At 35.6% G+C, this 17,705-nt stretch overlaps 1 protein-coding gene across 1 annotated transcript in view; it reads left to right on the top strand.

The window, feature by feature from the left end:
- Window positions 1-744: 744 nt before the first annotated feature.
- LOC136037394 (immunoglobulin-binding protein 1-like) overlaps window positions 745-17,705 on the top strand; it is a 38,389-nt gene continuing 21,428 nt past the window's right edge. The window contains exons 1-3 of the mRNA XM_065720142.1: window positions 745-910; window positions 15,371-15,509; window positions 16,847-16,972. Coding sequence (XP_065576214.1) covers window positions 797-910; window positions 15,371-15,509; window positions 16,847-16,972 — 379 coding nt within the window. The 5' untranslated portion in view covers window positions 745-796. The remainder of the gene's footprint in view (window positions 911-15,370; window positions 15,510-16,846; window positions 16,973-17,705) is intronic.

The raw sequence follows: 17,705 nt of genomic DNA, 5'->3' as shown, positions 1-17,705 counted from the left end.
AATATCTTTTATTATTTGACAAAACATGTTTTAAATTATTTGGATTATTCTTATCCATCATATATTTATATTCTAGTTGACTTAAAAACAAGTCAGCTATAAATGGGCTGGCATTCCCCCCCATGGGAATTCCCACGATTTGCTTGTACAAATCACCACCAAATCTTATATAAGTATTGTATAAAACAAATTCTAATAACTCAAAAATCATATCCAAGCTGTAACATCTCAAGATAACGGTGGTATTAAAGCAATTTGTCCATATAGCTTTTTAATTATAAGTGTCTATTTTTAAAATATATTGAAAGCTCTTATTGTGATTTTCTTGTTGGAGCTCATAGTCGATAGATTCTTAAAAAGTAAGTTAGTACGGTAGCTTATTTGGAATACCAAAATAAGCAAATCACTGCAAACATGTGTCGGTAAATGCACAGAGACCGGTGGCGTGCCACCACGCAGATTACACAGGCAGCTCGCTAGCGCCCTGTAAATATTTTCTCCAAACCGGTGGTGTCTTCCATCTGTGACGTTTCGAGCAGAGTTTTAGCTTCAAAGTTTAGTCAACTACGATTTTCAAGTTTTTAGGCCTGCTTTTCAATGAATGGTTCCACAGAAGTTAATACAAGCTCTGGTTTTTGGTGCATTGTGTCGATTTTTTCTTATGGGAAATTATTGATTTAGCACATATTCACTAGAAAAATGGCGACTTCGGCTTATCTTACTTATACGGCGGTGGAACTTTAAATCAGGCATTGCGCAACACTGGCAAGAATAGTAAATTTTAAATCCAAAAAGCATGGCTAACCAAATCGACAATGATAAGACAGTTTCTGAACTGTTAGATGAAGCCCTTCGTTTATATAATGAGGTTTCTAAGACTTTGGAACCTTCGACAAGCAAACATTACCAAGTAAGTCTTGTCTTTGCTGCCTTACAAATTTTTCCAAGGGTGCAGACTTCTAAGATATTTCATAGATCCTCTATTTTGTCTTTAAAATAATTAGGCTATCCTTACTAGTCTAGAATAAAATCTCACTTACTATTTTTCAAGTTTTCAAAATATCTGCTAAATCTTCCAATATTCATGGGGTTGGCTAGCCTAATCTACTTTGCAATTATTCCTAGGTCTGTTAAACAAATCTTCATTGGCTATATCTTAAGAATATTTAATAGGTAAGTTTCTAGACAAGCTTCTTTTGCTATTATAAGTATCAAAATAGTGCTGCCTAAGTAAAGAGTAATGTGACCATGATGTATTATTTATTTAGTTTTTGTTTATTTTTGTCTAGACTAGTGCATTTTGTATAGGAGGAGGTAGTGTACAAACCATGAAAGGGGCTTGTTTGATTGGAAATTGGAAGGGCTAGTGCCCTTTTAATATTCAAAATGGATTGGAGAGCAACAAGCACTTCTAGCTATGAGGAAGTCATCATGCTCTATGTGATTGAAAGGTCTGGAAATTATGTCTTTAAGGATGACAACAACAACCCCCCCCCCCACAACCTTCAGGGCAAGGGTTGTAAGTTATGCCCCCAGGGCATATACACTTTTTTAGAAAGGGTAATCATATAAAATTTGGAGAAAGCTCACCAAACTAGTAATTAAAAGTTCTAGTGCCTTTTTTAAGAGTAAACATGACCAGGGGGTAGGTCTCTTCTTTCATTTTTAGACAGGGTAGGCTACTTTGTATCAAAAGAGTTATTATAGAAACTTCAAGATGGGCTCATTCAGTTGGAATTCTTTCTGGTCTATTGTCCCCAAATATATCTGATAGAAATTTCAACTGGCCATTTGTTCAAAATGAGTCCAAAGATCACATAACAAGGCATTCAAGGTTGACAAACCCCCAGAGTCTAGGGGAAAGGATTGTTAGTTATGTCCCTAGGACATATAAGATTTTTATGGAAGGGTGGTTATGTGAAATTTTAAAGAGGTTCATTTGATTAGAAATTTAAAGTTCTTGTTACCTTTGAATACTCAAAATTGTTGAAAAGCAACTAGCCCCCTTCCCTGACACCCTTTTTCTCCAAACACATCTAATGAAAATTTTGAAATAGCCATATCATGTTCAACATATTCCCAAAATCACAGAACAATGCCTTTGGGCTATATACAACCCTTGAGGGGCAAGGGTTATAAGTTGTGCTCTGGGTACACAAGTTTTTTTTATGGACAGATGGTCATTTAAGGTTCAGATCAGAAGGGACTCACTTGATTGGAAGTGGGAAGGTCTAGTTTTCTTTTTAAGAGTTAAAAGTGGATAGAGGGCAAGCAGTCCCTATCACAAGCCTATTATTCCCTGAAACACATCTGGTCAAAATTGTAAGAGAACTATTCTGTTCAGGATTGTTGAAAGGTCCACCAATTATGTCTTTAGGAATGTCAACCTTCCCATAGTCCTCAGAATAAGAGCTTTAAGTTAGGCAATTTGTTCATTGTTTACATATAGTATATGTTATTGAGAAAGGGTCTATTTTCCAAAATTATCTCAACAATTGGTTTGCTTGTTAAGTTGGGACTTGTTTAACAAAAATGTTGTTTTTGTATATTACAATAATAATTACGAAAACTGTACTTGATCAACTGACAACTGTTTACAAGGAAAATTCAAGCTTCCTGGCTCTACTGTTTGCAAACCTGTTGATTACTCTGTCAATGCTGATATCAATGTTTGGGTGCACAATAAGGAGGGCCAAACCACTGAGTTGAGTTTGCCCCATCTGTGCTCTGAGCCAGGTTTTCAGTTTGTGTAAAGTTGAGAAACTATGCTCGACAGATGCCACACTCACCAGAAGAGATAAAAATATCAAGAAGTGAGCTGACATAATGATATAGGTATCTGTCACATTCCTTGGTAGTTTCTCCCACTGAACTAGGAAAAATACCTCCTTCTCTTGTAACTCAAAGCCATCTACTTCTCCGCACATGCACCTTGGCCAAAATAAGTGTTGTCCTGGTAGATGGCATGGTTAAGCCAAGAAGTTGACCATATATACTAGAGATCTTTTTGACAGAAGATTGCAGCAAATCATCAGTACAATTCACAATATTTGATGGCAGCAGTACAGTTAATTGGAAAGAGTTCAGTGTGTCTCTTGGGAATCAGCTCTTTAAGTAACTTATGACTGAGTTGACCATAGGTATAAAAACAACACATTGATAATATTCCTCAGGCATAGTATGAGGAGGATTATTTTGATAAACCTGTCTTTGTGTAATCCTTGGAACTTCAACAGCCAGTTGGATTTTATCTGACAATTCTTTCACTTGCTTGAATACTAATCAGAATTACAGTGGATTGATGGGTTTGCATGTCACAGAAGGGGTTAAACCAAAATGACCCACTTCTAGAGGGCCTTCATGGACATTTCCATACCAAGCAATTGATTTTCCAACCAGGTATAGAAGTGGACAGAACCCAACCCTACTGGACTTTTTGTTTATTAATGACCACAAGACACTCATTAGTGTTGATTTGGAACTACCATTCACAACAAGTGACCATGTTGCAATTACTTGAAGGCTTAGGTTGTACCATGGTCTTCAGGTTGTTTGATTTTTGCTTGCTACATTTGGGCTTTGGACTCTTAACAGCTTCCCAGTTTTAAAAGAAATCCTGCTGTAGCCATTCTTTGTTGAGTGCTCGGTTGAACACACCTGTCAAATCAGCAGCCACTTTGTCTTCAGAGAGTTGATTCCTCCATAGAATCAACTCTTTTGTTGATTACACAAGTTTGTTACTTGCTGACTGAAGAAATGGCTTCTTTTTCGGTTTGAAGAGTGTTTCTCGAAGAATTTTTTGGAATGCCCTTTAGTCACAATACATTCTGTGGGTGGGGGGGGGGGAGGGCAAATAGACCAGGAAGAATATTTTTGGAAAAAATCTTTGGGTCATAATCATATCGCCACGTTTCCTCCAGTATGTGAGAGTGGGAAGCTTCAAATGGTGTAAACACTTTTTGTATAGCATTTGTTTCCTGCCTTCAACCATTTTGGTCACTCTTTGTTGTACTCTTTCTAGTATTTCTATGTCCCTCTTGAAGTAGAGTAACCCCTGGAACATTCCAACCTCTAGGCACTGGCAAACTAGGGCCTTGTAGAGCTTCGTAAACACTTTTGGGTGTCTGCTGGAGATAGTTGTTTAGATCATTCTGAGAGATTGGAAGGTAGATGACAATACAGACTTTGCATAGATGCTGAACAGAACTTGACAATCAACAATAACTCCAAGATCTCTCTCTTCAGAAACTGCAGAGAGGGTTTTACCTTGGAGATGGTATTGCTGATATGGATTGTGATTGTCAAAGGGGATTACATGGCATTTATCAGCATTAAAAGGGAGCAGGTCAGAGGGTGTAGATGCTTTACCAACAAGTTTTGAATCATCAGCATAAAGATTTAGGAAGTTTCAGAGAAGGTTGGATGTATCATTTATATAGAAATTGAAGATATTTGGTCCAAGAATTGTCCCTTTGGAAACACCACTTAAAACAGTTGTAGGTGAAGACACCTTAAGAGTCAAAAACTCTTACAACTTGTTTTTTTTTTCTGAAAGGAAACTCTTCATCCACTGGACTTTTAGTTTGATGATGAGGAATTCATAACAGACCCTCTCAAGTGCGTTTGAGGACAAGGATAGACAGGCCAGTCTTTAGGCTTGGACAGTCTTTCAATAAATCTTTCACTATCCACTTTTTTCAGTTCGATTTCAAGTTTTCCACTAAGGAAGTATAGGATTTTTCTAGCTGGGAAGCTATAGAGACAGCACCATTTTTTTAGTTGCATAAAGTATTCTCCTTTGAGTTGTCCTATTCCTTTAAAGATATCTATAGTTGCTGATTATGTCCATCATCTTCATCTCTTTATTGTATTAAACAAACGAAAAGTTTTTTTAATTGAAAGTAAGGAGGGAAATTAAAACTTAAACTGGACAGAAATTACTCCATATATGAAAGTGGCTGTTCCCTCTGCAATGCCTCGCTCTTTACGATAAAGTTTGACTCTTTCTCCCCCCCCCCCTCTTTACTTTTTTAAAACAGTAAAAAAACTTTAACATAAAGAGCGGGGCGTTAAGGAGGGAACATCCCCTTTCATATACAGAGTAATTTCTGTTCGTTTTAAATTTTAATTTCGCTCCTTACTTTCAGTTAAAAAAACTTTTTTTTGTTTAATTTCTGAACGTTTTTGAATTAATATATATTTTGATTTTGACTCTCACACATGAATAATTAAAAAGAGATATGCATATTAATTTATTTCATTGGCTAAATGGCTTTCTCATAGTTTTGATTGGATGATTTTGAGAAAAAAAGGATGGGGGAGTAGGCCTAGTTACCCTCCAATTTGTTGGTTATTTAAAAATGCATCTATAACCTATAATTTCTTACAAACATTTTTATTAGTAAAAATATACGTAACGTACGAATTAACTTACATAACAAACTTCTATATTTGTATGTTTTTATTATGTATATGAGAGGGCTCACCCCCTCATCAATACCTCGCTCTTGACACTAAGGCTTTACTTTTGTCCCAGTTCCTTAGGAATTACCTCTGAATCACAAAGGCCATTGGATAAATTCTTGAAAATAATAAAATTACTTTAGCATTAAGAGCAAGGTATTAGGAGGAGGTGAACCCGTCATATACGTAGTAATTTCTGTCTGTTTTAAGTTTTAGTGCTGCTCCTTACTTTCCATTTAAAATTTTTTTTCTTTTTTATTGTTTTTAAAAAAATTCAAACAAAACATGTGCCTGCTTCATGGAAATTTTCTTCCACCATGACAAATTCCTCAATGGAAAGTTCCCTTTCCGCATAAACCCATCCCTTCAACAAAAAAAAATCCCCTGAAAGCATCTGTACACTTCCCAATAACCATTACAATATGTAAACACTGGTCAAAGTTTGTTACTTGCAGCCCCTCCCAAGGGGACTTTGGGGGAGTAAGTTGTCCCCAAAGACATAGTTATTATGTTTTTGGACTGTGCTGAATAAAATGGCTATCTCCAAATTTTGATCTGGTGAATTTAGGAAAAAAATGAGCATGGGAGGGGGCCTAGGTGCCCTCCATTTTTTTGGTCACTCAAAATGGACACTAGAGAATGAGTCCTCTCGTGACATTCTAGGACCATTGGGTTGATACAATCACCCCTGGGAAAAAAAACCATAAACATGCATCCATAATCTGTTTTGTGGCAAAAAATACAAAATTACACATTTTTGTAGATAGGAGCTTGAAACTTCTACTGTAGGGTTCTCTGGTATGCTAAATCTTATGGTGTGATTTTGTTAAGATTCTATGACTTTTAAGGGGTGTTTCCCCCTATTTTCTAAAATAAAGTAAATTTTCTCAGGCTTGTAACTTTTGATGGGTAAGCCTAAATTTAAAATCTAAATTTAAAATCATCATTTAATTGCGATTCCTTTATGTAACTATTGTTATAAAAATTTGGTTTTTAGAGTCTTGGTTACTAATGAGCCAGGTTCCTCCTTACTACAATTTGTTACCACAAACTGTTTGAAATGGATCTGCCGCTGTCTTTGTTAATATGCAATACCTGCTTTACTACATTCAGGTCAATACTGGAGTGAAATCCAATGATTGGAACTTTTGAATTTGTTAAGAGCATCAATGTTGTTTTTTACATGGCTGGGTACTTCAGATGTTTGTAGCTGTCTCTGGGTTGTTTACTATCGGCAACATTTTTCAATTGCTGATTCTAATGTTAAGTATTCACCTTCCATAAGAAGTCTTTCTCATATTTTGTGGTTTTTGATATCATTAACTATTTTGTCCTGTATCATTTCATCAACACTATTACAATTACAAGCTTTCTCTAGAATTTTCAATTCTGTAATGTATTTCTCTATGCTTTCTCCATCATGCCTTGCTTCATTTAAAGGAACAATTTTTGCTTGAAATTTTGAAGCTGGTTTTTATTTATTTTATTTTTTTCTGAAGATAGATTGTATTTGACCTGGAATGTAACTTGACATTTTTTTTTTTTTTGTGAAGCTTTAAACAAGTGTCAATTGGTTCAATTTTCTATTTAGGTGGTTTTTGATTTTACCAGAACCTATTCACTTCATCTATGTCAAAGCTAAATCTTCAAGAAGCACCCAAGATGTAATCTCAGCACTTGCTTTTTCCAAGTAACTAAAGCCAAAATTATTTTCAAAACTAGGTGATTAAAACAAACTGCATCTTGTTGAAATATTGAACAATCAATATATCTGATCTATCCTGTATTATTGGCATTCTAAAGAGACCTTAAATTTAAGAATTGGTGTATGCCTTGGGAGTCCAAGAGCCAACTTTATTCCCATGCTCTGAATGGCCAGACTAGTGAATGGCCAGATCTGCTCTGATGGCCAGACTGGATGAGCCAGACTAGTTAAGCAGTAGCCTTCAAACACTTCAATGAAATATTTAGCCTATCTTGGGATAAATAAATATTTTTCTAGAAATTCAGTATCACAGTTGAACAACCATTATGTGTCTGGTAGCTGCTTCACAATCAAAAGACTTTGAAGAATTGTTTTACTGACTCATTTTGATTATTCCAGGTCATGTTAGGGTCTAAGATAATCCCCAAAATCTTTGGAAAGGCATCAAGTCATATTTTGCCTGGGTATGAATAGAGCCTGCCAGGATTCTGTCCTGTACACATACCATCTATCAATAGTTGGTTATTCATTCTTATCTGGAGATCTTTATTTCAGTTTCTGCCAGGGGTGACAATGTTTACTTTGGTTTGATTTCACAAAATGCATAAATGTCTGTCTCATTTGTAGAGAGGACACATGATACCATGAAATTTTGAAGTTAAGGAGTTTTCTTTGCTGAACACAATGCTAAGTCTGGCTATTTTGTTGCAACTGCTTTACACCATCATCTAACTGGCTAATTATAATATTTTCTTTGCTAGGTGTATCATCTAAAGTTCTATTGCACATTGCTGGGTTGCAAATTATGCATATTTTATGGAATCCGTTTGTTATAGCATTCCCCTGAGTAACTAAATCAGTTTCTACTTGTGCTTGTCTGACCTGTAACTCCTTGTTTAATTTTTCTCTCTTTTCATGTTTAATCTTAGGGACATACAATAAAACATCTATTTCAAAAATTGCTACCATAAGCTGCAAAGGGTCGAATTTGAATTTTAGGGTCAATAAGAAAAACAGGAAAAACCGAAAATATGAAAAGCAATAGAAATTAAATGACTAGTAAAGAATACCAAACTTAAAATTATTGGATTGAAAATTCACTCATTCTTCATTAGCCTATTTAATCTAAAATTGGTCAAAGCATTTTAAAATGATACAAACAGGTAGACTCAATATAAAAAAAAATGTAATGTAACAAAAAAAAGGATATTAAAAGATAAAAGGGAAAAAAAAGAGAAATACAAAGCATTGGCAGCTCCTTAAACAAATTAAACAAAAAAAAAAGTTTTTTTTTTAATGAAAGTAAGGAGTGACATTAAAATTTAAAACGAACAGAAATTACTCCGTATATGAAAGGGGCTTTTCGTCCTCAACGCCTCGCTCTTTACGCTAAAGTTTGACTCTTTCTCTTAACTCGACTTCTTAAAAATTTAAAAAACTTTAGTGTAAAGATCGAGGCGTTGAGGACGAAAAGCCCCTTTCATATACGGAGTAATTTCTGTTCGTTTTAAGTTTTAATGTCGCTCCTTACTTTCATTTAAAAAAACTTGTTTTTTTGTTTAATTTCTGGACGTATTTAAATTAATGTATTTTTTTATCTTGGCTCTCCGCGCATAAATAATTAAAACGAAATTTGCATATTAATTTTTTGGGGCTAAATGGGTTTTTCATAGTTATAATTGGAAGATTTTGAGAAAAAAGGAGCGAGAGAGGAGGCCTAATTGCCCTCCAATTCTTTTATTTCATAAAAAGGCAACTATAACTTTTAATTTTTTACTAACGTTTTCATAAGTAAAAAATATACGTAACTTACGAATTAACTTACGTAGCGAACTTCTATATTCGTATGTTTTATTGCGTATATGAGGGGGATCACCCCTCGTCGATACCTCGCTCTTTACACTAAAGCTTAAATTTTATCCCAATTCCTTAAGAATGACCCCTGAATCACAAAGGCCGTAGAATAAATAGTTGAAATTACTAAAAATAATTTAGCGTAAAGAGTGAGGTATTACGAGGAAGTAAACCCCTCATATGCGTAATAGTTTCTGTTCGTTTTAAGTTTTAATGCTGCTTCTCACTTTCAGTAGAAAAAAAAATTATATTTATTTTTTCATTGTTTTTTATTAAATAAAATGGCTATCAGAATTTTGATCCGGTGACTTTGGGGAAAAAATGAGCGTGGGAGGGGGCCTAGGTGCCCTCCAATTTTTTTAGTCACTTAAAAAGGGCACTAGAACTTCTAATTTCCGTTAGAATGAGCCCTTTCGCGACATTCTAGGACCATTGAGTTAATACGATCACCCCTGGGGGAAAAAACAAATAAACACGCATCCGTGATTTGTGTTCTGGCAAAAAATGCGAAATTCCACATTTTTGTCGATAAGGGCTTGAAACTTGTACAACAAGGTTCTCTGATACGCTGAATATGATGGTGTGGTTTTCGTTAAGATCGTATGACTTTTAGGGGGTATTTCCCCCTATTTTCTAAAATGAGGTAACTTTTCTCAGGCTCTTAACTTTTGACGTGTAAGACTAATCTTGATGAAATTTATATATTTAAAATCAGCATTAAAATGCGATTCTTTTGATGTAACTATTGCATCAAAATTCTATTTTTTAGAGTTCTGGTTACTATTGAGCCGGGTCGCTCCTTACTACAGTTCGTTACCACGAACTGTTTGATTAAATTAAGTAGCGTTAAAAAGGATAATTACTGGAGTGGAGCTTGTTCAATATATTTTTAAGAAGTCGGAATTGGTTCTTAATGTTATCAATGAAATGAGTCTTGTTGGTGTTGAAAGATGATGTGGAGATTCGTTGTCTTTGTGTGAGCATTGGGTAGGTTGACTTCTTATTTATTTTTGTCTTGGACTAGGTCAGCACTAATGATTAATATATAGTGTTAAATTTGTTTTGTTTTCCCAGTTAACACGCCTCTAAGTCCTTTTTGGATTTTTTATGGCACTTGGTATTAACCAAGTGACATATAGCAATCGCAAATTCTGTCGGTCTATCGGTCTGTCGGTCCTAGTTTTGCTACTTTAGGCACTTCCAGGTAAGCTAGGACGATGAAATTTGGCAGGCGTATCAGGGACGGGACTAGATTAAATTAGAAATAGTCGTTTTCCCGATTTGAGCATCTGGAGGGAGTGAGGGGCCCGTTAATTCGGAAAAAATAGAAAAATCTTAGTATCACTAACGTGTCTCAGAGCTGTTGTTTTAAATCCCAACCGGATCTGGTGATATTGGGGGGGGGGAGTTTGGAGGGGGAAACCTAAAACCTGGAAAACACTTAGAGTGGAGGGATCGGGATGAAACTTGGTTGGAAAAATAAGCATAAGTCCTAGGTACATGATTGACATAACTTGAACGGATTCGCTCTCTTTGGGGTAGTTGGGGGGGGGGGGGTGTTAATTCTGAAAAATTAGAAAAAATGCGGTATTTTTAACTTACGAACGGGTGATCGGATCTCGATAAAATTTGATATTTAGAAGGATATCGTGTCTCATAGCTCTCATTTTAAATCCCGACCGGATCTGGTGACCTTGGCAGGGTGGAGTTGGGTGGGGGAAACCTAAAACTTGGAAAACACTTAGAGTAGAGGGATCGGGATGAAACTTGGTGAGAAACTTGATGACATTGGGGGGAGTTTGGGGTGGGGGAACCTAAAATGATGGAAAACGCTTATATTGGAGGGATCGGGATAAAACTTGGTGGGGAAAATAAGCAGAAGTCTTAGATACGTGATTTACATAATTGGAACGGATCCGCTTTATTGGGGGGGGGGGGGTAAATTCTGAAAAATTAGAAAAAATGACGTATTTTTAACTTACGAAGGAGTGATCGGATCTTCATGAAACTTCATATTTAGAAGGACCTCGTAACTCAGATCTCTTATTTTAAATCTCAACTGGATCCACCGTAATTGGGGGGGGGGGGGCAGTTGGAGGGTACCGGAAATCTTTGAAAATACTTAAAGCGGTGAGATCAGGATGAAACTGGATGGGAAGAATAAAAACCTGTCTAAGATACGTGACTGACATAACCGGACCGGATCTGCTCTCTTTGGGGTAGTTTGGGGGGGGGGGGTTAATAAGTCCCGACCGGATCTGGTGACATTGGGGGAAGTTTGGGGTGGGAGAACCTAAAATGATGGAAAACGCTTAGATTGGAGGGATCGGGATGAAACTTGGTGGGAAAAATAAGCAGAAGTCTTAGATACGTGATTTACATAATTGGAACGGATCCCCTCTATTGGGGGGGGGGTAATTCTGAAAAATTAGAAAAAATGATGTATTTTCAACTTACGAAGGAGTGATCGGATATTAATGAAATTTCATATTTAGAAGAACCTTGTAACTCAGATCTCTTATTTTAAATCTCAACCGGATCCAGCGTAATTGGGGGGGGGGGGCAGTTGGGGGGTACCGGAAATCTTTGAAAATACTTAAAGCGGTGAGGTCAGGATGAAACAGGATGGGAAGAATAATAACCTGTCTAAGATACGTGGCTGACATAACCGGACCGGATCTGCTCTTTTTGGTGCAGTTGGGGGGGGGGGTAATTTAGAAAATTGAGGTATTTATAACTTACGAAAGGGTGACCAGATCTTAATGAAATTTGATATTTAGAAGGATCTTGTGCTTTAAAGCTCTAATTTTGAATTTCGACCAGATCCTGTGACATTGGGGGGATTGGAGGGGGAAACCGGAATTCTTGGAAAACGTGAAAATTGGGGTATATGAGGATCGGATCTTAATGAAATTTGATATTTAGAAGGAATTCATGTCTCAGAGCTCTTATTTCAAATCCCGACCAGATCTTTTGACATTGGGGGGAGTTGAAGGGGGAAATCTTGGAAAACACTTTGAGTGGAGGAATCGTGATGAAGCTTGGTGGATAGAATAAGCAAATGTCCTTGATACGTGATTGACGGAACCGTACTGGATTCGCTCTCTTTGGGTGAGTTGGGGGGAGGGGTTCAGTGATTTGGCGAGTTTGGTGCTTCTGGACGTGCTAGGACGATGAAAATTGGCAGACGTGTCAGGGAGCTGCACAAATTAACTTGATAAAGTCGTTTTCCCAGATTCGACCATCTGGGGGGCTAAAGGGAGAGGAAAAATTAGAAAAAATTAGGTAATTACAACTTACGAGTGGGTGATCGGATCTTAATGAATTTTGATATTTAGAAGGACATCGTGACTCAGAGCTATTATTTTAAATCCTGGCCGGCAACAAGTCTCTTATTTTCCTTTTAAATCAATTTATTAATTCATAGAATTTTGGTAGAGCTCATACCATATGATCTCTTGGCTCTTAGCTCTTCACGCCTCGTCACAAGTGCTATATGAGCTCTTAGCTCTTGTTGGAATTTAGAGTTTTTCATATTTAAAGAATAAAAGAACATGAACTTGAATCTCCAACTCAACCAAGCTCTTTGCTGGAGAAATGACCTGGTGAAATGAGAGACGCTGTTCAAGAATTGTCAACAGGCTATCAATGTCGCTCGCTACTAATTATATTGGCTGCTAGCAAATTTCCTAATTTTGCAGATTCTTTTATCTCACTGCATCCTTAACTTCAATGTGCTTTTCTTTACTGCATTTAGAGTTGACCAGAATGGTTGTTGTTGTATTGAAAATACGTTGTGCTTTCGCCCTTTGTGTAACCGAACTTGTAAAATGGTTCAAGATTTTGTATGTGTAATCTTCTGGGTGTTTTCTTAAGATGCCATACTTGCCACATGAGGGTTATTTCTGCAAATTGGGCATTTTCACTCACAGCAAACTTGCCATGTCATTTAAGTTAGTAGAGTGTGTTCTGCCAGATATACATTCAGACATTCAGTGCATATCTAGAGGCTACATAATCATATTTCCTAGCACTATAGTCCTAATCTAAATTCTTATCACCTGTTGCATATTTTTTTGAATTTATTTTTCTTTTTGGCTCACACAATGTCACTTTGGTGTCATTATACTGCACTTCTGTGTCAGTTCGGTGTCATTATTCGGCAATAATCATTCATCTAAGCACTTGTTGACAATGCTGGTAGGTAAACTATTTTTAACATTTTAGAAATTATCAAACAAGCATTATGTGTCAGGTAGAGTTGACAATCAGAAAATGAATACATACACATGTCGTGTAGAATTGCTATTCAGAGAAGCACTTGTCTTACTAGCTCAAAATTCACGAAATTAAATAAACTGCAAAAAACCACATTATCTTCTTTCTTAATTATCAAACTCCAGACTTTTCTTTTTTCATCTTTTGTTAGAAAAGATTCTCTCAATTTATTTATCCATTAGTCTATCAACATCACAGCTAATTACCCCTTAAAGATAATTACCCCTCCTAAGTTTTATCTTAAAATCAACTTTAGATAACACTAGATTATAACTTTTACTTTAAACATCAGTAAAGACACTCCTATATACTTCAATGCCCTGGAAACATCCTACCAGTTTCTGATCTACAATACTGTCATGTGAGAACCATGTGGACTTATAGGCCATTTTATGACCAAAAACTGTTGGCTGTATATATTATATTATTTGTAATACTATGTTATATTATACTATATTATTGTAGTGTGTTGTTGTACCTTCAAAACCATAGCAGTCTATCACCATTACTTTTTGCCCTCCCGATATTAAACTTGCCTAAGTCGTGATGTCATTAATCATTTGTGTTGATTTGAGCATTGCAGTCTTGTTACTGCGTTTTTGCCTTGGGTCTTGCTCATTTGAAAATGTATTTATGTGTAAAATTCATCTGAGTTACTGTGGTCTCTATCTGCTGATCCTGCTGGGGACCTTTCCACCTAAAAAGCTTCTTCGTTAATTGTGAGCTCTACTCTCTATTTACACACATGCTTCCTAACTGAATAAGCTAATTCTTTATCACCTGTTTTAATATTTCCTAACCATGGAAGATGAGTTCCTGAAAATCCTAACAAATCCAGCTCAACACTTCAAAATTTTTCAATCAATATATTTTTTTTTAACATTGTAAGGTTCCAAGTCACGATCTTCGTAGTATTTAAATCATTTAAATTGTTAAAGGCCCAAGGAAATAAATGGGTCCAATAGGTGCCATTCAATCATAAATGGGTCCAATAGGTGCCATTCAATCATAAATGGATCCAATAGGTCCCATTCAATCATAGATTGGAAGCTTCCGATAGCAATGCTTGTACTGATCCTGTGTTAGGTTCAATTCAGTGGAAGATCGGATATCTTCATATATCCGAATAGAGCATGGAATCTAAGCTAGCATTCAGTGCATTGTTCAAGGAAAAATTATGCATTATAAGCAGAAAACAAACCAATTTTTCTAAATATCCTACTCTTCGTTTTGTCCATGAAGTATCCCCCTAATGTTGTTGGCTGCCCTCAAAACCATTTGAAAAACATAAAAATCAAATTGTAGGTCACTTGTGGTATAGAATTCTTATTGGATTAACGTTAGATTTGTCATTTTTTGTTCTTATTTTGGATTAGGCATTAATTTATTTCTGTTTTTGTTATTTTGCAAGTGCAAATAATTGTGTTTTTATTTATTTTCTTAGACAGGATCTCAATAAAATTGAATTAAATGCAATTATGTCCATCATCCCCCCCTGGATTACTACAGCACCCACCAGGAGTGGTAGCCCCAATTTTGAGAATCACTGGATTAGAAAATTGGCTGGATTTAGACTTTTTGGGATTACCACACTGAAGAACAACACTTAGACAAGTAAGATAGTGGCATAGAAAAAAGTGTAATTTTTTAGCCAGTTGACAGAAAAATTTGGTTATCATAAAGAATTTGGGAAGTTAACGTTTACTTCCTGCTCAAGATTTTTTTGTTTCATATTTTCACTTTGTAAATTTTGACAAGTTCCACATGTTTTAGACAAGTTGCAATTTTCATATTTTAGACAATTTACAACTGTATAGAATACTAATGACTACAATATATGTTAGTCTAGTATGAAACCAGAATAGAAATTCCTAAATGTAACATTGCTCCATTGAGGTCTTTGATTATTCATTAATTAAATTGGTGAGGTTGGGAAATGGTCACTAAACAAGCTAATGTTAATAACAATCATATATCAAACAGTGGCATACCAGATTCATAAAAAAAATATAGCCTATTGAAAAAAGTTGTTTTTTTTGTGACTTGTTACAAAGGTTTTTTCTTTTTCAGGATAATGTGAAAACTGCAATAATATCCCTTGAAAATTGTACCAAACTTGTAAATAGCCTTGCCCTGTTTAGTTCAAATGAAACTATTAGTGAAGTTGCAACAAGTAATCTAAAATTTTTGCTCTTGCCTGTGCTACTAGGTAAGTTTTTCGTTTCTTTCCTTTTGTCTCATTAGTTATAGGTTAAAACCCCTTAGAAATCTGGTGGAAGTGCTCGTTTTGTTTTAGCAAGAAAAATAACCTACTTTCTTATTTTTTTTGCATAGACTAATTTTTCTTTTTTTAAATTTAAATGTTTAAGTAAAAAATAACTTATTAATTGGTCCACGACATGATATGCAATTTTTCGCCGCTCCCATGTTTCAGTGGTGGATCAAGAGGGAGGGGAATCGTACCTCTTTGCTTGGGCCTGATTTGCTTTTGTGTTGTTTTCATATGTTGTTTTCGTTTATACAAATCTTTACAAAAAGTTTAAAGCACTGAAAAACTGTAGTGTAACGAGTGAGGAGTTGAAGAGGTTGCGTCCCTTCTCATATGCGGAATATTTTCTGTTCCTTTTAAGCTTTATTGTTGGCCTTTAATTTCAGTTTAATCATAGAACTAAGGAATGATAGATTGGATTAATTCCTTTTTTGACACCTGAAGACACAATGTAATTATTATTAACAAGTCCTTAGGTTATTTAATTAATTATGCATATTATATTGTAGAATTTTTTAATTCTTTGTTTGTATTTATCTTTTTATTTATTTTATTTAGTTTGTGTTCTCCAAGAGGCTAACTGCTTTCGTCAGGGTAATATTATAGTGACTACGCCCAGAGAGGTATATTGTCCTCCCTACTATCATTCTCAAGGACTCTTACCCGAGAGGATTTTCTTCTAAATTTAGGGCTAAAAATGCGTTTCCGTCGTTTTAATAATCACCCTCTCTCTCTCCAGCGTTCAGAAAAATCCTCCTGTAAAAATTGAATTTGGCATTGATTCCACTGGTTGGTGTCAATGAACTTGATAAGATAAGCAAGATAACTTAATATGAATAAACAACAAAGAAGAATATGTAGATAGTATATTCTGTACTAAACAGAGAGTATCAAACACTTATAAAAAATTTATTTGGGTTTTTAAAATGAAGACACAAAAAAGCTGTTTTGCGAAATCCAGTTTGGAGGGATTTTGTCGGATTTTCTTAATCAAAATACCGAAAAAAGTTTTATCGAAATTTAAAGAGGTAGTTGCTTCTTAAACATACCGGTATCATCCACTGAAGCGGGCATCCCCCCCCTAGATTTTGAAAAATGTGTTTTTTTTCTTTCATTGGAAAAGCTCTTTTTTGTTTTTTCGTTAAAAATTGCGGAAACTGAAGAATTTGCGCTGCCCAGATTTTCAAAAGTCCATCCTCTAAATTTTCGTTGATTGAGGCCACTGTAGCATGGTATATGGATCAAGAACTGGATTATATGATTTTTTTTTTATATAGGTGACCTTGTACAAAAACAGATGCAGGAAGATCGTTTGGAACAGTTAGTAATCTCTGAAACATACTATAAAGATTTCCTCCAAAGATGTAAGAACTATGAAATCACTGATGTTGAAATCCCAACATGTAAGTTTTAGTTTAATGTTCCTCATCAAATTATATACTGGGCGGGGACCTGAATAGGGTTCCAATTTTGTACTACAAACAAGACAAAAAATGACACTATTAAAAAACCGAGAAAACGAGGGCAATATCAGCCAGAAGATAAAAAAGAAGCGGAAAGGAAAAAAGTAGATATTTCGGTTAGGACCTCAGTGCTCCAAGAAAAAAGAAAGAAAAAACTAACCTTTTGAAGTAAACTCAAACAGAGTAGAAGAAGTACTGTTTCACACTAACTAAAGCCAAGACAGAATAAACTAGATCTACGTTGCATTATGAGCTAACAGCCAACTGTTGCTTAAACTCCCCTATATGTTTTATAAATGGTATCGGCCTATTTTTGGTTTCAGCGTGTACCTTACTACTGAAGATGTCAACCCCTTTAAACTTTAAAACTGGTATATCTCATGAAGGAATTTTTCTACCAAAAAATGGATGGCATGCACTTTGATCAGCTCATCAAGAGCTATCGACTGCTGTCGAAAAAAAAAATCTATCGGTCTTAGTTCAAAAGTTGACTTTTTTGTCGTAGGCCAAGTTTCTAACGACGTCACTTAGAAAGGAGCAAAGGATAAACTCTAATTTCTTTAACAATGAGAGAACTTTTTTAGTTTAAGAGGCACATCTGATACCATTTCTCTACTGCAATCCCAAATGGTTAATGGTGCTATATTGGTTAATGGTGTTTAAAGAGTCCCCT

This window comes from Artemia franciscana, chromosome 2 (genome assembly GCF_032884065.1).
Source record: "Artemia franciscana chromosome 2, ASM3288406v1, whole genome shotgun sequence".
Classification (NCBI taxonomy): domain Eukaryota; kingdom Metazoa; phylum Arthropoda; class Branchiopoda; order Anostraca; family Artemiidae; genus Artemia; species Artemia franciscana.
The sequence above is the reverse complement of the archived record's forward strand: the minus strand, read 5'-3'. Positions and strand labels throughout refer to the sequence as shown.